Below are 19,586 nucleotides of genomic sequence, written 5' to 3'. Positions count from 1 at the left end.
TGAAAACTGCAGATTATTTAATTATTTAGTGGGTGTGGGGTGCATTTCAGAATACAATTTCAGGACCACCATCAATTAATGTGTAAATGCAGGAGAGGGAATGTTTTAGGAGTTAGGGTCATGGGATCTTGGAAATTGGGTGGGAGATTACAGATTCACATGACACGAAAACGAGTCCCCCTTTTCAGTAGTCTTTACTACCATCTTTATATTTATCCATGGGGATAGTGATGGTTTTAAACATTTATTGATTAGTAGTTTAATGCAAGCAGGGTGTCTTAAGAACTTCACCTTCTCCACCTTGTTTTCTTCTTCTGGGTCACTGTGGTAGGCCTGTGGTAGGGTGACTGTTGTAGTAAGCAAACCACAATAAAATGTCATGCCTTCTCCAAGTTGACCACTCATCAACCAGGCACTGGAATGTGGCCTGGCCTACATTTACACCTAATCCTGCCTCTGGTATCATAGGAGACAGCAGGGAGAAGAACTGTGTCTTAATCACATGGGAGCAAACGTGATTATAAGACAATGACCTGATGTGACAGTAGCATGACTCTGATGCGATATACCTTGTTCAAATGTGTTGCAGCCTGGAATGCATCACATAGCCAATTACTATTAGGCTATTGATGACATAATATTTATAACTATTATACATAAAATTAGTGGAGAAAGCAAATATATTGTTAAATAACGCCTTGAATTAAAATATATGTTTTGTACATCCACATTTACTACTGAAGATGCAGTAGTAGGAATGAAGGTCTGTGCAGGGTATAATAAACAATTTACATGGATACAATAATACAATACATAATACAATAAAATTACATGGAGATCTTGGCTTTCAGATTTATGCCCATTTATGCTCAGCTAATGACATCAAAAGGAAATGCCTTACGTTATGTTTATTGCCCCGAAGAAAGGAAAATAAAATCTTATTCTGGCCTTGGTTTTGCTAAACCCACTTTCTGAAATAACCCTCTGGTTTGTTTGAAACATGCTAAACTTGTTTTTTATTTATTGTAAATAAATGTACACTAAAACTTGACACTACTATCCCTCTATTAACACACAAATATGCAATATGCATATTTAACATTATAAAAACTTCTTTATCCTCCTCCTATCTAAACAGTTGATGTAATGATGTATCAAGTGTTCCACCTTAGGGCAACTCAGTCATGCTCTTCTTAATATGTTACAGTATGTAGATTTATGGTTTGACAGAAAAAATATAGAGCAGTTTTTTTTTTAACCAGTGCCATATCCTGCACCCCATCAGAAAGTCTTGTTGTACTTGTTTTTAACCAAGTTGATTCCTTTTCAAATGTGAGGACATCTCCCAATCACTCATTTCTTCCCTTCCTGTGACACAGAAATGCACAGCAAACTCTTAAATGTCATTTTAATAGTTTTCAGAAATTGGTTGGAACACAATGTAGCCTTTTCCAAATGTGCTACATGAAATATTTTGATAAAAAATAGTCCACATTCTTAAAATAAGAAAAGAACTTGGAGAAGGAAAACTGGTACTTGGAGCCTTTAAGTAAAGGAGCCAAGTATGCACCAAGGCTTCTATCTTCTGGGCCAGTTATGACGAAATCCTCTGAAAATACATGCATAAAAACATGCATATTTATGAATTACATATGTATAAATTATATATAGACAAATAATATATATTACATATAATATGCATTATATACATATAATGAACAATACTGCACAATACTCCATCTGTGGTTACGGAAGCAACCTTACATGCACCAAATCGTATATGCACTAGTATATTCACAAGCATATGCAGGCATGTAGGACTCAATCCTAGCCCACTAGTAAATTCCTTTACCTCTCTGATTTTGCAGGCATATAGGACATGCTCCTGCCTCCAGCGGCATTCTGCTTCTGTCCTTTTGGGTTTTTCTGAGGAAGAAAAAAAAAGAAGCTTTTTAATTCACTTTTTCTCCTCCCTGCATTCAGTATAGATCAAATGAACGTGTCTGAATCTCGGTGGGCCCGTGTGAGGATGAGACACACAGCGTGTAGTAACATCACCTTCCGTTTGCGCTCGTGGGCCTGCCTGTTGGGATCAAACTGGGTGGAGTCTTTGGATTTTCCTCCTGACAAGCAAATTAAACATTTGTGAAACAGTGGTTCACACATTAAACCAGGTGTGTCAAACTCATTTTCACCCCGGGCAACATCAGCATAATCATTGCCCACAGAGGACCATATTTAACTTATAAATGTAACTACTCCTTAATGTTAAATAACTCTGAATTTATTACTTATTCAAGAAACAATATACCATATATATTTGCATAGATGTAAAAATGTTTGCTTGTTGCTCTGTTATTATAACATAAATCCTTTTAATTTGTTAGGTTATGAAACCCACATTACTCCATCAATCAACGATCAAACTATCCAAGTCAAAAGAAAAATAACATCACATTTACTTTGTTCAAAACTTATGTTTAAACTGTAAATTTATAAAATATAAAAACTGTGAAAATAGCTTTCCTCTCTTTCTTGAAACACCCTTCCATCTGCATAATTTTTTCTTTTCCTGGACATTTTGGGATCATTATTTGTATTTCTCAATTACACTTATTGGGCAAATCAAATCGATGTGGAAACACTGCAGTGTCGAGATGCCGTCACTTCGTGGGTAATAATTGTGAGAAATTACGTTTTTGGTCACTGTACGTATTTAAAAAAAAAAAATAAAATAAAAAAAATAAAAGTTAAAGATAATTAGGCTTTTAAAGCTCTCGTGGGTCACATAAAATGACGCAGCTGGCCACATTTGGCCCGCGGGCCTCGAGTTCGACACCCCTGCATGAAAGGGGGAAAGCGGTCCCTATGGAAGAGGTGGGCGGGAGAGCAGAAAGAGGTAAGACGTATTTAATGGCATCACGAGGACAGCCACACTTTGCAAAAGATGACGTTAAGATCATCTTTAAAATCCAAGGCGTGTTGGTGCTCCGAGGCGTCCCAGAGCCTGAAGCAATTGGAAGTAATTTTTGAATGGCTATAATGCAGAGACAAGCTAAGCACATATGCAATGCAGTGCACCGGCTAAGCTGTCTGGCGTGCATTCACCAACTTCCTAGCAAACTTGTAGGAGAAAGGTCTTTTCATACCAGCGAAAACTTTTAAAGTTGATTGGCTGTAGTCGTAGGGTGTGAAGAACATGGATGGATTTGAATCTTCAGCCTGTTCCTGCGTGGCAGATGCAACTGGTGTCTCCTCCTCACTCTTCATGACCTTCTTGTGAGGTTTGGTAGTTTCTACTCCAGCTTCACTCGCAACCCTTTCCCTCTTCTGCCCTCCTTGTTTTGATTCCTGGTGATGGAAAGTGCAAAATAAAACATGCAGGCTGAGGTCATTATGCAGTCAGTTCAGCACCAAAAACAACCACCAAACAGGCCATTTCACAAACACTGTGCATACTCTGTGTGCAGTGTATATTTTAGCTACTCCAAAAATAAGATTTTCTCCTCATCTTTTTTATGTTTTGTTTTTATTTAATTGGAGACAAGCATCAATGGTTACAAGGAAAGGGTATATACATATACCTGCATATACATATATACATTTATTGTTCGTTTTTTTCACTGGATATTTGAACTATTTATAAACTTAGAACAGTTAGGGAGAAAGAAGTCAGTACATTATATAATGTGTTGATCAACCAAATTGTTTTAACTATGCAAGTATCGGACATGAGGGAGAGACCATCAAAACAAAAGAGAAGTGAGATAAGTAAGATAGAGGGGTCGTCAGTGTTGTACCCCCACAAACTCTAATGGGCCTAATTAGGTTTTATACATCTAACCCACTTACTCCATAGGCAGATAAATATACTTTTATTGATTCGAATGGAAAACTTAATTGCTTCCATTAAGTATATCTCATTCACAATGTTTATCCATTCTGAGATTGTGGGGGGCTCGGGAAGCAGCCAATGTCTCGTAAGTGTTTTTTTACAAGCGGATGTGAGAATGGAAAATAAATATTTATCAGCAAAGCCAATTGGGAAGTCACAATTCCCCAGAAATAAGTGATAGAACTACAATGGTATAATATCATTAAACATAATAATTAACGTTTTATGAATCTCTGTTCAACATGGTTTTATTTTGGGGCATACCCAAAATACATGCCAATGATCAGCTTCCCGAGACCCACACCACCTCCAACAACTATCTCTTCCCACATCTAGATATGCTTGTTGCTTTGGAGATATGAAAAAACGAATGAGACATTTCACGTTAAATTCCCACCACGTCTGGGAGTTTGTACATTTCCACTGACTTTTTGTAACAAGGACATTGATTTGAAAAATGTTTTAGAGGGATCACGTAAATATATCAAAATGTCATCCGCGTATAAAGCTACTTTGTGTTCCTCCTCATTTATAGTGATCCCTCTGATGTCTTCTGTCTGTCTTAACCATTGTGTGAGGGGTTCAATATACAAGGTAAAAAGCAGTGGTGAAATAGGGATCCTTGCCGTGTAACTCGCTGTAATATAATTGTGTCTGAGAGACCTCCATTAATTTTTATTCGTTAATGAAGTTTGGGTGCATGCCAAAGTGGTCCAAAACGTCAACATCTAGACTTACTAAGAGAGCTGGTATTTTATTCTGTTCAACGTGTTAAGTTTTACTTCAAGATTTTTTTGTTCTTTATTTAGTTCTGAAATGTTTTATTGTTTAATTTTCTTATTATAGGCACACCAGGATATGATTTTCCTATGAATGACTGCTTTTAAAGCATCCCACTCTATTGCTGGGTCAACCTCCCCCCTTTCATTTTCCTCTAGGAACCGTTTTATTTTCCATTTCATCTGGGTAACAAACTGTGGATTGTTTAGGGCATTTGTGTTTAATCTCCACAATGTTTTACATGTTTTCTCACCAATATGAATTTCACAGACACATGACCAACAGGTCAATAGATCCTATGTCACAGAAACTTATTTCGGAACTGTTTCTCAACCGTTCCAAGCAACAAAAAAAAAACAGTACCAAGCAAAAAGTAAAAGGAAACATAAACTTGGAAACACGTGTTCTATCCTGTTTTTGCGAAGACTAAGGCTCTCACAGAGAGTGTCCTGTGGCCCCTTGTCTAGTCTACGTCCCAGTAGGGAGATGTTCCACCTCTTTGTGAGGAAGGGGCCCTGTATAGAGTCAACATACTAGCAAACATTCGTATTAATGAGGATGCAAGTGTAAATGTTTAATAAAAAAAAAAAAGGGAGGGGGGGGGGGGGGGGGAGAGAAGTAACATTTGGCTATCTCGACCTTTAATCAAGGTAACTCAAAGAAGGGGGATGGGAACCTCAAACTATCATGAGGAAGATACATCTTTGATGGAACATAACTGACTTTATGGAGTGACCGTGGGGCATCAGTTCTCGTTCGACACTGTTCTTCTGAATCCCTGGAGCTTTATCTTGAGTCGTGCATGACGGGCTTTCTGTGTGTTATCTCCCGTTACTTTGGGGTCATGTTCCTGGCTACTACTGCGCACTTGGCGTCCACTCGCCCTCTGCCAGGACGATAGAAGCTGAATCTTCATGATCCTGGGCTACTGCAGGTGTCGTGACTGCCACCCAGAGTCCACGGGCAACCATGTCTCTTGTCGCCTCTTCCACGTCTTGATAAAGGTGTGTGCCGTCCTCAAAGAACACCCACATCTTTGTTGGATATGGAGTCTGAAATCTTATTCGTTCATTCTTCAACACTTTATTTAACTCTTAGTTGTTCCTAGATTCAAGTTAAGCACCATGGGTGGTCGATCTTTCAGTGTGGCGGCTCCTACTCTCTGGAACTCTCTTCCCCTCTCCCTCCGTCTGTTACCATCTCTTAACGCATTCAAGGCTCAACTAAAGACCCACCTATTTAATCAACATTTTCTCACAACTTCCTCAACTTAGGTCTGTTCTATGGGATTTTCTTTTTTCTTTTTTATTGTCTGTTCTTGTCTGTGTTTTTGTTTTTTGTATTTCTCTGTACAGCGTCCTTGGGTACTTTGAAAGGCGCTATAGAAGTGGAAATTAATATTATTATTATTATTATTATTTTTTTAACATTCACGTATTCCTTGCGTTTAAGTATTTCAGTAGGAAAGTCATGGTCAACAAAGAAATGTGTTTCATCACAGAATAAAATTTTCTTCTGCCATATTTTCTGAAGAATCTCCTCTTTTGTGCAATAACTTTAAAACTTGGCCACAATGGAGCGGGACTTCCCCTGTATGTTATCCGGTTTCTGTGTCGGCGCCTGATGTGCCCGTTCGATTCAGAGGTCACGGTCAGCAGGTGAAGTCAATTGTATTTTTGAATAGGTTGTTTGCAGAGGTGTCAATTCCAGGTTCAGAACGTAAAAGTCCTCACCAGGATTTTGCTCAAGCTTGCTAGATTTTCAAATTAGTGCAATCCAGGTAAAATTAGTGGAATCAACACAATCCAGGAAGCCTGAGCAAAATCCTGGTGAGGACTTTTACTTTCTGAACCTGGAATTGACACCTCTGGTTGTTTAGAAAAAGAACCATATCAGTGCCTTCCTTGTTTTCAGGAATTCCTCCTCCGACTTCTGGTAGAGACTCCCCTTTCAATTTTAATAAGTAATCACCGGTATTGACTTAGAGTAAGTATTTAAAGAAGAGAGCTTGTTAAATCGGGCTGCAAGCCTTTCACTAGCAGAAATGAAAACTCTGATTTTCTCCTCATCTTAAGATTGTGATGAATTATTTACCATCTCCGACAGCATATGATGCTCTGGGTACATTCAGAAGAGAACAGACTCACTAAAAGGCTGCACTGGATTGGTTAGTCGGAAGTGAAGATTGTGCAGGAACACCATAAAGAGATGGACCTCACCAATGAACTGATTCAGGTGTGCATGGCTGCAAGAGGTTTCAAGAGCTCCTCCTATAAGCACTTCATCACTCTCTAGTCCGCATCATACAGCAAGACCAGAGGCAGCCATGTTCCACTGAAATCCCATGATGTTTCTTTGATAAACCACAGACTCCTCAAAAATGGAGAAACACCACGGAGTTCGCTATAGCGCCAGAGGAAGCAGCAGGGGCCGCTAAACCCACCATGGCGGCAAATAAGGGCAGATCACGGTTCAGCAGCCTTGACATGAAAGTGTACACTTCAAGAAACTTAGGGCTTAGGGTGAGAATTGGGACAGTCGTACTGTAAAACATCTTCTGTTTATCAGTTGTGAAAATGGACCCACAGTACCACATGCTGGTGCAGAGCGGAATTTTGTTAGTCCAATTGTAAGGAACATCTTCAAATGGATCATTAAAACATGTTCAGCACGTGTGTTTCAAATTTGCACTTATGCATGATTTTCTTTTTCTGATTTATCTCATTTCCCCCCTCCCACTGGCAATTGTAAGCCAATCAAAAATCAGCAGGCAAAGTTAAATGCAAAGTGCAGGTGCAGTTTTGGTTTGTTGAGGTGCCGGCAGACCCTACACAGCCAGCACTGAATTAGCTCCACAGATGGGCTATGACGTGAACAGTGATGTGAAACGAAGATGTTCTGAAGGGACTCACCATAACTTGTTGCCTAACTGTACTGACGTTCTGCAGCGACTGTTGATAGCTCTGTTTGGCCTTTTTACGCTCCTCTGAAAGAAAGGACACACACATACACACACTCACACAAAATCCTCCAAAGACGAGCAGACCTGCAGTGGTGTAGCTGTCGTATTGTGGGGGGGGTCCGTGAGCACGGCGGTACCTCGAGCTCTCCTCGCTTGCTCCTGCTCCTGTCGTTTAGCCTGCACCTCCTTCTGCTGCTGCTCCACACTCTGCAACTTCCACCGATTACTGATCTAGATTAGATCAGCGGAGCACAACCAGTTAAACAAGGACCGCACGACCTCGGTCTGATGAAGCTCAATCAAAGTCAGAGCACGGTGAATTAAAGACGTGTTTTAGCCAGAAGCACTCAATAATTCATTAAAGCCAACAAGGGTCAACCGGTATATTATTCAAATGCTTACTGGCTTTCATTTAGTTCGCTACCATTATTAACTCCCAGATTATTCAATGACTAAGTGTTATATTAAATACTCATTTAACTGATTGAGAAGAAAACAAGAGCCTATGACAAAAAGCAGTTCCTCAGATCACAGCCAGAAAATACACGGATTTCATTTCCATAAGAAAAATAAGTAAATAATTTTGAAAGTAATGAAAATGGAAGTCTGGGAAATGAAAAGTGCCATAATGCACTGGCCTGAGGAGATTCTGCTGTCCTAGTGGATCCACAGAAGCAGCTAACAGACATCACTCAGATCACCCTCTCTAGGATATGCTGTTGTACCTTTTTTTAAAAAATGGCTGTGGGATCAAATATAAGCTCTCACAAAGCTTTCTGCAAGGTTTGCCAAATCTGAAATAAATTGCCCCAATGTACCAGATGGCTGCTGGCAAAAAACGTCATGTCTAAAACTTTCCCAGTGTTTCTTGAGGTCAAAACGTTAAAACAATTTGAGCAACATTTTATGCAGAAAAAGACCAGTAGAGCTTGTACACTGTTGAGTACTCCTGAGGACTGTCCAATACTAATATTTACCTCATAAATCTTCGACGAAGGGTCATACTTTGCATTTTTGGAGATGTGAATATCCTTCGAGGGCAAATACTGCAAACAAGACAACAAACATCAGGGAACATCAGGGTCAATGACTGATGACTGAGACTGCGCTACGGTGTGAAGCGTCAAACAGCAAGCTCTGTACCATTCGGAAGGGGTTATCAAAAGAGTCCATGATGCTGTGTGCCTTCTGCTGAGCCACTGTGAGGTGACCAGAGTCGTCTGTATCCTCTTCCTCCTTCAAGAGACACAGCAAAACCACAAATATCCTTTACAATCCATTTCCAGAAAACAACCAAACAGATTTCCTAGTGATTTGGTGGGGTTAAAGGAGCACGCACCATATAGCCACTAACCAATACTAGTGCCTTTTAATACCACAGCTGTCCTGGAGACAGTCCTTCCCAAGTTGCATTTATGTCAAAGTAGCTAATTGTTTGGTTGGTCTGTTCAACTGTACAAAATGTGCCACACATGTTCTTACTGCAAAGAGAGTGATTTTCGCAGCAGCTACGAGCCCACTAAGAGACTTCATGTCACCACTGAGATTCGTGTCCTCTTCCTCAGAGAACAGGACTCCATCTTTGATTGGGGTTTCTATTTGAACATCAGGAAAAAAAAATGTTAACTATATGTAGAAATCCTAAATAAAAACTGCATATCAGCAGGTGACAAACACTTGTGGCATACCATGAGAAGAGAGCTCTATAAAGCTGGTCTCGGACACATGAGAAACATCATGGGGGCCAAACAAAGTCGACGGAGACTGAAAAATAAATAATTATTTGAAGAAAACTAATCAGAATTTTCCCCTTATCCTCTTAAACACACACATACGGTTGTGTAGCAGCACTAACAAATTCAAATACCTGTCTTTTCTGGGTAACAGACTTCTTTTTTTCTGCATGAACCTCAGCCTGCGGAGATGTAAAATAAATAAATTAAACAGAACTACTGGAGCCGGCATGGAAAAGGCGGACGAGCAGCGGCGGTGGCCGAGCTCCAGCGGGGCTCTGCGTAGCTCACCTTAAGCAGCGGGATCTCCCGCGCTTGCTTGATGAGCTGGTGGAGCTCGTTGAGCTGCTGCCGCACCAGTGGCGGGGTGGGATTGCAGCACGCCACGATGCCTTGGGGCTCCCTTCAACCGGACAAGAGGCAGGTCAGAGCAGCGCTCGGCTAACCACGCTAACGCTAGGAGCGTTAGCTCGCTGAGGACCAGTATGGCTAACGACGCTAACACTAGCAATGAGTCGGCGTGTGTATGAAACAAGGGAAAACTACTCAAGGTACACGGTCAATTGTTATGTAAGGTGTGCACATGCAGTTTAGGAGCCGAAAGTGACCATGGCACAGGTGGTGGTGTGCGAGAACTCACTTGGGCAACTCCTCAGCGATCTTCGTCAACATGTGATTGGGCAAGATGTAGCTGCAAGGTTAAAGAAAAAGGTTCAAAACGTGTACCAACAAGCATTAAAATGACAACAAACAAAACATGCATCAGACCTGTGTTTAGTTTTTTTTTTTGTTTTTAAGAATCTCCTGTCATTGTCCACCAATATAATAGCGCTGATGTTCTAATCGATTTAGCTATGCTAGTGGGCAGCTCTTCCCTTGTTATGGTACGTGGGGTCTAAGGAAGGGTGTAGTGGGGGAGGTCTGATGTTATGTGGGGTCTTTTATATTTACATATTAGGAAGGGTGTAGTGGGGGAGATCTGATGTTATGTGGGGTCTTTTATATTTACATATTAGGAAGGGTGTAGTGGGGGAGATCTGATGTTATGTGGGGTCTTTTATATTTACATATTAGGAAGGGTGTAGTGGGGGAGATCTGATGTTATGTGGGGTCTTTTATATTTACATATTAGGAAGGGTGTAGTGGGGGAGGTCTGATGTTATGTGGGGTCTTTTATATTTACATATTAGGAAGGGTGTAGTGGGGGAGGTCTGATGTTATGTGGGGTCTTTTATATTTACATATTAGGAAGGGTGTAGTGGGGGAGGTCTGATGTTATGTGGGGTCTGAGGAAGGATGTAGTGGGGGAGGTCTGATGTTATGTGGGGTCTGAGTAAGGGCGTGGTGGGGGAGGTCTGATGTTATGTAGGGTCTGAGGAAGGGCGTGGTGGGGGAGGTCTGATGTTATGTGGGGTCTGAGGAAGGATGTAGTGGGGGAGGTCTGATGTTATGTGGGGTCTGAGTAAGGGTGTAGTGGGGGAGGTCTGATGTTATGTGGGGTCTGAGTAAGGGTGTGGTGGGGGAGGTCTGATGTTATGTGGGGTCTGAGGAAGGGTGTAGTGGGGGAGGTCTGATGTTATGTAGGGTCTGAGTAAGGGTGTGGTGGTGGAGGTCTGATGTTATGTGGGGTCTGAGGAAGGGTGTGGTGGGGGAGGTCTGATGTTATGTGGGGTCTGAGTAAGGGTGTGGTGGGGGAGGTCTGATGTTATGTAGGGTCTGAGTAAGGGTGTGGTGGGGGAGGTCTGATGTTATGTGGGGTCTGAGTAAGGGTGTGGTGGGGGAGGTCTGATGTTATGTGGGGTCTGAGTAAGGGTGTGGTGGGGGAGGTCTGATGTTATGTGGGGTCTGAGGAAGGGTGTAGTGGGGGAGGTCTGATGTTATGTAGGGTCCGAGTAAGGGTGTGGTGGTGGAGGTCTGATGTTATGTGGGGTCTGAGGAAGGGTGGAGGTCTGATTACCCAGTACTCTCGTCCTCCTCCCTCGCCAGCTTGTCACGCCAGCCGTACAGCAGACGGAAGGCCACCAGCTGCTGACTGTTGAAACTCTTCTTCTGCTTCCGGTAAGGCTCCATGTACGAGTCCTCGGTGAAGATGGGCTTCATGTATTTCTGAGCAAAGGGTAGACACACATTACAACCTGATTTATGGACAATGTTAAAATATAATGGCAATCGTGTTTTTCAGTCATAACTGTACAGATGGGTGTACCTTGAGCGAGAGGTCTCTGCTCTTGGACCAAACAACCTGTACCAAGCTGGGTTGTCCATTGGCCGCATCAAACAGGTCCGCTCTTAGTCGATCATATACATAGAGCAGGTAGTGAGTGTCACCCTGAGCGTAATTCATCATCTCGTCTGGCAAGGGACTGGCAGGAGTCACACACAAACACACAACAGTAGGTAATGGAGAAGAATTATACACAATTATACACAGTAAGGATAATATACTATAGATAGTACATATTCTGTAGTATTGCAAACAGTGCTGTGTTCAGAAGGAAGTTAAAACACAACCCCAAAATGAAACAAACTCAAACAACCGCAGTACCGGATTCTCCAGTCGGCGAGCTGGTAGCGCTTATTGGCATCCACATTGCAGAAGATCTTGAGGAGATGGTCCAGCGAGTTTCTGCCCAGGTTCAGGGAGCGGGCGGCTTGGTGTGTGTCAAACATGTTCACCACGTAGACACCAAAGTCCTTCTGAAGCCACTCGATATCCATGTCTGCACCATGGAAAACCTATACATAACGAAATGCTGACATATCACGCATGGCAAACAGAGGTTTCTTCAATTTCTTAAACCACAGGAGCAAAACATATTTTTATGCCCAAAACTAGCACTTCCAAAATGATACAATCCTTTGGGCTGGAGAACCCCAGTTGAGCCTCACAGTATGACAGCATGAAAACGTGTAGTTTAGTAAATGTGAGTCAGAAAATACTTAATTCTTCTTTAATTTGCCAGAAGTTTGAACATTTTGGTCAAAAACAGCGCAGTAGGCCAATCACCTTGACGATCGCGGGATCGGTGAAGCTCTCGTTCAGAATGTACATCTCACTGCGGAGCTCCAGGGTGTCGATGATGAAGTCCTCTTCTCGGGTGGAGATCTGCATCAGGCAGGTGATTCCCAGGAAGCTCCTGTAGGAGTGGTGCTGTAGAGAGGAGACAAAAAGCACAAAATGTGAACACAAAAGTGAGGGAGGTGTAGCATGATTAGTCAGGACAGGTTCCCAGTACTGAAGTGGATAAGGTCTGCACGGTGTGGTATTCCTAACAGGTCAAACCTGCAAAAACAAACTTGTTCATACCTCAAGATCCACTGCGAACTCTGTTGTCTTGGCCAGCTTCTCGTTTAAAGCAACCAGGTCCTCTAACGTGTCGATGAACGTACAGCTCGTCTCCGCGAGTGGTTTATACATCTGACAGACAAATGGACAAAGTATGATGGCTGAAGCAAAGACATTGTACACAAAAAAAAAACGCAACCAACACCTGCTGGGCACAAAGAGTTGGAGGGTTTTCAGGAGGAGTATCACAGGGTCACCTGTGGTTCAGGTTTATGGCCCAGGCTCTCCGGCATGACCAGACGTTCCAGCTCGTGCTGATAAGGATGCGAGAACCTAGAAGATACCGTAGCATTGGAGTCAAAGCAGGTCCGTTCTGCCCTCATATTAAACACAGAGGGCGCTGGCAGAGAATTTACGCACAATGAAAAGAAAGAAGACAGGGAAGCAGGCCGGTGAGGCTTACATGTCATCCATGTGTTCCTGTGTACGCATCTGGTGGATGAAGTCAGCCAGTGCTGCAGGTACGTCTAAATCCTCAGGCCTCTCCTTACGCAGGTGTTTATTTGTGAAATCTACAAGTGACAGCCATAGGCACTGTGTTACAAAGGTTAAACTATGCTATTTAGAGTTTGGGGACCCAGCCCCCCTTCTTTTCTCTTTTTTTGATGTTGTGACATGGCTATTTTAAATATCTATTTATTATACGAACTAAACTGAATAAGGGTAAAGTGTCAGACTTCTCACAGTGCAAGTGTAGAAACAGTCTTGCCGATTACACGGTTTACGTGCAGTCCCATGGCCCCAAGACAGTACTCTGACATGGTTATTATAGTACAGGCCACCAGGGGGCTCTCGGTTACACTCACATGAGGGCAGCGGCTTTGTGGCATTGGGTTTGATGAAGATCTTAGAGATGAAGGGCATGTTGCTGTTGTCCACCTTCTCCTTGAACTTCAGCTGGGGCCGCTGGATGTTCCTGGCCTGGAGAAGGCAGAAGGTTTCTTTCCCATGACCATCTCCCTGTGACAAAGAGCACATATGATGGAGTAGCCTGCATAGCACAGTGGCTTCTAGAAGGTGCTGATTAGAGGGGCATGTCAACAAAAACAGTCGGCAGAGGAGAAGAAAGTCAGGGGGGAAACACTCATGGCAGCCATTCTGGTTCAATGTCAACTACACCTGCTATAACTCCATTATAACTGGTTTGGTATCATCCATCTTAGAATAATTTGCACAAAACATTGACACACTGACCTTGCGATTCCAGCTAGACACAACGATTTTGGGAGGCTGATAGCCAGCAGGCATCACAGGCTGAGAACGACTCACTCCAGAAGCCTCGTCCAGCAAAATACCCTGATCACATGGTGAGGGGAACTAATTAGAACACATCTGTCCTGCAGCTTTGGAACACGCAGGGTGACTTGAGGAGAAGGGGTACACCAAAATACCAGGATGTAATAACTTCAAGACACTTCCAAGTTTCACTTGGAACGTAATCTTGAAGGCAACACGTGAATTACTGGCAACACTACAACACTGCACAGTGTCACATAGGCAACAACCAGGGAAGAGAACAGTGATTATTTAATGCCTTCTTTGTTCCAGCATTTCTTAGCTCTTTATGGTGTAGGTGGTGTTGGCAAACACAAACAGAGCCCCACCCTGCCTGTGCGAAGACCAGATTATGTTTCATTAAGGGAAGTGGCTCTGATTTTTCCATTTCCATGATTTTTCCGTACCACTTTCTCCAGGATGACGTCGTTGGACTCCACAACCAGGTCAAAGCGATCCTCCAGCCCGGTCAACTTGTTCCGGTCCCGCATGAGAGACCTACAGCCATGATGCTGCATAAGCTGACTCATCCTGAATAGGAAAAATAGGTATTACATTAATGTAACTAGATTTGCATTTCCTGAAGGAAATACATAGTGCTTAAAAAGAGATGTAAGTCTGTGTGTGTAGTGGGTTTGAGAGAGGTGTGTATGTTTGTGTGTGTGTGTGTGTGTGTGTGTGTGTGTGGAGTGGGTACGGGGCAAAGATGTACAGCATGTGTGTGTGAGAGAGATGTATGTATGTTTGTGTGTGTGAGGTAACCAATATTAAAATCCTGTCAAGCAACAGCCTAATATATAAATCCTGTCAGCAAACACAGGCTAATATAAAACAACTGTGAGCCAACAGACCAATATAAAACTACTGTGAGCCAACAGACCAATATAAAACTACTGTGAGCCAACAGACCAATATAAAACTACTGTGAGCCAACAGGCCAATATAAAACTACTGTGAGCCAACAGGCCAATATAAAACTACTGTGAGCCAACAGGCCAATATAAAACTACTGTGAGCCAACAGGCCAATATAAAACTACTGTGAGCCAACAGGCCAATATAAAACTACTGTGAGTCAACAGGCTACTGTGAGGTAACGGGCTAATATAACACTACTGTGAGGTAACGGGCTAATATAACACTACTGTGAGGTAACGGGCTAATATAACACTACTGTGAGGTAACGGGCTAATATAAAACTACTGTGAGGTAACGGGCTAATATAAAACTACTGTGAGGTAACGGGCTAATATAAAACTACTGTGAGGTAACGGGCTAATATAAAACTACTGTGAGGTAACGGGCTAATATAAAACTACTGTGAGGTAACGGGCTAATATAAAACTACTGTGAGGTAACGGGCTAATATAAAACTACTGTGAGGTAACGGGCTAATATAAAACTACTGTGAGGTAACGGGCTAATATAAAACTACTGTCTTGTGAAATAGACCAATAGAAAAGCCAGAGAAAAATCAGAGCCAGTTTAAAACGAACCCCACCTTTAACTGCTGCTTCTCTGTGTGGTTTCACACCAAACTGTCCAAAGATTATATGGCAAGCCAAAACAAATTCATACACCTTACATCAGGACTCCCTCCACCCCCCATTCCCCAGGGCAACAGCTACAGCATACACAAGTTTATGGGTAGCCTACATACAGGAAAGAAAGATTGTATTTTAAATCCAGAAAGGTTTTATTATATATATATATATATATATATATATATATATATATATATATATATATATATATATATATATATAAGATAATCAGAAAACATAGCATTTAGGCTGGAAAAAGTCACCTAAATCTAATGATCATGATGTGGACACTATAATAATTAAGATGGGACGATAATGGCTAAAGCTTTAGTGGATTGGCGTGTGTGCGTGAGGTGGGAGAGTCATTCCAAAATAACTGTCACTGTCACTTTTCAAGCACTATAATTACATTACATAAATATTATCACATTACTTTAGACCTCCAGAATCCAGCTACGTGAGGTTGTTCATGCCATACTGCAAAAGCATTCAAGTGGGTTTAGTATGAGGTGCAGATGTGTGTTTCTGCGATGTCTTACAGTAGTCAGTGTGTATGGTGTGATTCACTACAGTGACTATAAACGTGCAGGTAAACGTGCAGGTGAGCGAGCAGGTAAACGTGAACTCTTACGCGTGTATCAGTCGGTGTGTGTGTGGTGTGATATACTAGAGTGAGTATAAACGTGCAGGTAAACGTGCACTCTTACGCGTGTATCAGTTGGGGTGGGTGTGTGTGTGGTGTGATATACTAGAGTGAGTATAAACGTGCAGGTAAACGTGAACTCTTACGCGTGTATCAGTTGGGGTGTGTGTGTGTGTGGTGTGATATACTAGAGTGAGTATAAACGTGAACTCTTACGCGTGTATCAGTCGGTCTCCTTGTAGGTCACAGAAATCCTGGAAAGCTGGGAAGCTCCGGTAAAAATCGAATTCATCTCCGGTTTGTGGCAGAGCCGCCGACGCCTTCGTAGCAGCGACAACGGCGCCCAGTCCATGCTGAGAAAAGGCGATGGCAGCATTAACGACCCGGTGTTGGTACAGATGTACAGTCTCCACACAACCATGACATTTACACGCAAACACACCGCCAGTTAAGCCAGCCACGTTGTTGTGTGTTTTCCAGACAAGAAAACAGCGCGTTAGCCAGAAATAAAACAGAATAACGGTTCACTAACCTTGACAAATGCGTCAACGTCTTTGAATCCTGGACAAAACTCTTCTGTACCCGGCGCCGTATCTTTAGTTGTGGGATTATTACTTTGCTCAGCGCTGCCACCGTCACTCGTGGAGGCAGCCATGTTTACAATCGTAGTATCGCGAGAAAAGCGGGTGATCTCGTCTTCTCTGGATCGCCCTGCACTGCTGCGCCCTCTGTGGACCAAAGTCGCATTCATACGACATGGACGCGGCGCCTTTTGGTGCCTTTGAAATGAGGCTTAAAGCCAGAGAGGCGCGTTGAACCACCAGTAACGTGAAAGGTTCAGATTAATCGTAAATACTTTCCTATATGTTTCAATAGATCTCCTTACTAGGCTGGTACTATGGAAATGTTTGTGCATATTTCATCCCCATTTCAGTTTTTTCATGCCTACTGGCTGTACCATTTTAATTCAATCACCATGCTAATGGAAAAACTCGGGACTCGAGAAGCACCAAAATAAATTATGGTACATTACTCAGTTTGGGCTCAAGGACCTCAAGGATACAACAAGCAAATTATATTTAATTCTATAGCCCAGTAAAAGCTGCTAAAATGTAATGTAACCTCTGATCTTATGACTAAGTGCTTTGATTTAATTCTATATTTTAGCATTTTCACTTTTCATTATGCTTTGTCACCCAAAACACTTTACTACTTTAGAGTCTGGCTCTTTGTCAACGCACTATTAATTACATGCTTTGGCATGACTCCTGTTGTAGCAATCAGTGTTATAAGGTTATAAGTGTTATAAGTGTTTCACTTTTACTGAAAAGCATGGAAGTGTCCAGTGGTTTAATCCTTTGGAAATATACAAAAGTTGCCTTTAATTCAAAACGAACAACAGAAATAAGTGATTAACAACAAAAAAGCTCAAACATCTTCCTAATACACCTGACGCGGGTTATTAGCAGGAACGGCACACATCAGATATAAAACCTTGATGCTGGCAAACAAAGCCAAAAATGGACTAGCCCCTCCCTACATGATGTCCATGATCAAAACCCGATCCGTACCACGGGCAAACCGAACCTCAAGCATGGCTGCATTTGCCACCATTACTAATACACTCAACAATCCAGTAGCACATCCTAGCTGCTAGTCATAATGACTTCCATCACATAAAATAAGTTAAATGTGACTACATTTGATTAAAACGAGGACAAAATTAGACTTTTAAAAATTTATTGGTAAAGAAATGCTGACATTCCTCTAGATTAACACAACTTTCAATCAAGTTTCACTTTGTAAATACTTCAGGTATGACATTATTAAATTAACAAAAGTCAGACATAATTTTAAATGTCTCATTCAGTTTCAATGCCTGTTCGTGCAACAGCATGTCTCAAAGATGGCATCAGTAGAACATTGGTAGAGTATGAGCACTGGGCACAGCCTGGGAACACAGCCTGGGAACACAGCCTGGGAACACAGCCTGGGAGAAGCTCTACCAAAATGGACACCTGAGGACAGAAAAAGACAAAGACAACATAAGTGCAAGAAGCACTGATACAACAATGTGGCAAAGCTGTTCATAGAACACACACACACACACACACACACGCACACACACGACATAATTAATTATGATAGTGGGGGAAAGACACACCATCCAATGTAACATTGGCACAGGTTCTCATGTGACGTGGCTTGTTTGATCAGCAGCTCCACTTGTGTTGGGACGTCCAGGGTCTCATCGTGAGAGAAGTCCCGGCCTAAAAAGACAAAGGTCCAAAATCATTATGAAAATAGTAATATGTACACAAGTATTTTTTTTATAGGCAGTAAATGATGAAAAGTGGGTTTACTACGCTGTGGCTTGTCTCATACATTTTACAGTCAATTACAAGTTGCAATGCACCAGTGCACCTAGATTAATCATTTGTAAATTCTAAAATCAGATCCTTTTACATCTAGACTGAAGCATATCGAACAATGACAAAAAAAACAGATCCATGTCATCACGATGGACATGAAAAAAAGATCAGATTTCCCAAGGCACATCAGCTGCATTTAGTTAAATCTTCACAGTTATCTGATTTCGAAGAAGAAAATGACTGCTATTACAATCAGAGGTTTTACAGTCTGTTACTAGTATCCGCACTAGAATCCACAAATATATCCACTTTCAGTGTCTAGCACCCTGGCAGTCAGCTGTGCTGTGTTTGTAGGCCAAACAATGACTCACCAGTGAGTTTGTCCCGAACCCTGTTGATAATCTGGATGGCTTTCTTGTTCAAGGCCTCAGGCTGCACTAGACCATCTCCAACTGGGTAGCAAACAATTTTCAAGCACAGAAATGAGCAACTAACTTGTAAATTGGGTGTTGAAACTTATACATACATCTTATGTGTGTTCTCTTTTTTGAGAAGTGATCTTAAAGCGTCAGTACTGTGTCAGGTGGGGAGTGTGACACTTACTGAAAGAATGAATCGATTCAGGCACAGTGGTGCCCGGCTTTTTGTGTGTGGTTTCTCCCAGGTCAATACCCTCCATTGTTTCTGCCAATAACAAGACCACAAAGCAATAGTATGTCAAGCAAAGACGGGGTCTGGTTTGTCTTTCTCCCATCTCACTCTCCAATCTCTAATCATTCTCTAATCTCATCTCATTCTCCCATCTCATTATCTCATCTCATCTCATTCACTCATCTCATCTCATTCTCCCATCTTATCTCATTCACCCATCTAATCTCATTCTCCCATCTCATTCACCCATCTAATCTCATTCTCTCATCTCATTCTCTCATCTCATTTTCCCATCTCATTCTCCCATCTCATCTCATTCACTCATCTCATTCTCCCATCTTATCTCATTCACCCATCCAATCTCATTCTCCCATCTCATTCACCCA

The 19,586-nt window shown here is 42.0% G+C and overlaps 2 protein-coding genes across 2 annotated transcripts in view; both read right to left on the bottom strand.

Moving 5' to 3' along the window:
• Positions 1-229: 229 nt before the first annotated feature.
• On the bottom strand, positions 230-16,905 carry exosc10 (exosome component 10). The gene is made up of 25 exons (XM_077003188.1): positions 16,710-16,905; positions 16,394-16,530; positions 14,399-14,522; positions 13,911-14,012; positions 13,523-13,676; positions 13,120-13,228; positions 12,914-12,989; positions 12,678-12,788; positions 12,378-12,521; positions 11,916-12,106; positions 11,577-11,733; positions 11,328-11,476; positions 10,011-10,061; positions 9,662-9,773; positions 9,505-9,552; positions 9,326-9,401; positions 9,120-9,232; positions 8,781-8,873; positions 8,615-8,683; positions 7,775-7,868; positions 7,588-7,661; positions 3,150-3,351; positions 2,059-2,123; positions 1,853-1,926; positions 230-1,609 (listed from the first exon to the last, which is right to left on the bottom strand). Exons 1-25 carry the CDS (start codon positions 16,830-16,832, stop codon positions 1,579-1,581), a joined length of 2,679 nt encoding a protein of 892 aa, XP_076859303.1. The 5' UTR covers positions 16,833-16,905; the 3' UTR covers positions 230-1,578.
• Positions 16,906-17,900: 995 nt separating this feature from the next.
• mtor (mechanistic target of rapamycin kinase) overlaps positions 17,901-19,586 on the bottom strand; it is an 83,259-nt gene continuing 81,573 nt past the window's right edge. Inside the window, 4 exon segments of the mRNA XM_077003182.1 lie at positions 17,901-18,195; positions 18,342-18,447; positions 18,921-19,001; positions 19,153-19,233. Of these exon segments, the coding sequence (XP_076859297.1) occupies positions 18,180-18,195; positions 18,342-18,447; positions 18,921-19,001; positions 19,153-19,233 (284 nt within the window). The 3' untranslated portion in view covers positions 17,901-18,179.

Source organism: Brachyhypopomus gauderio, chromosome 4 (genome assembly GCF_052324685.1).
Source record: "Brachyhypopomus gauderio isolate BG-103 chromosome 4, BGAUD_0.2, whole genome shotgun sequence".
Taxonomy (NCBI): domain Eukaryota; kingdom Metazoa; phylum Chordata; class Actinopteri; order Gymnotiformes; family Hypopomidae; genus Brachyhypopomus; species Brachyhypopomus gauderio.
This window is presented reverse-complemented; position numbering and strand designations above follow the sequence as displayed.

Excerpts from the sequence above, each read along its gene's own strand:
- exosc10 (XM_077003188.1), bottom strand. The coding sequence starts at position 16,832 with ATGGCTGCCTCCACGAGTGACGGTGGCAGCGCTGAGCAAAGTAATAAT. Across the intron at positions 7,869-8,614 it reads CTTCGTCGAAGATTTATGAG|ATCAGTAATCGGTGGAAGTT; the intron begins GTAAATATTAGT and ends GATCTAATCTAG. Across the intron at positions 3,352-7,587 it reads CAGTTAGGCAACAAGTTATG|GAATCAAAACAAGGAGGGCA; the intron begins GTGAGTCCCTTC and ends TTCCATCACCAG.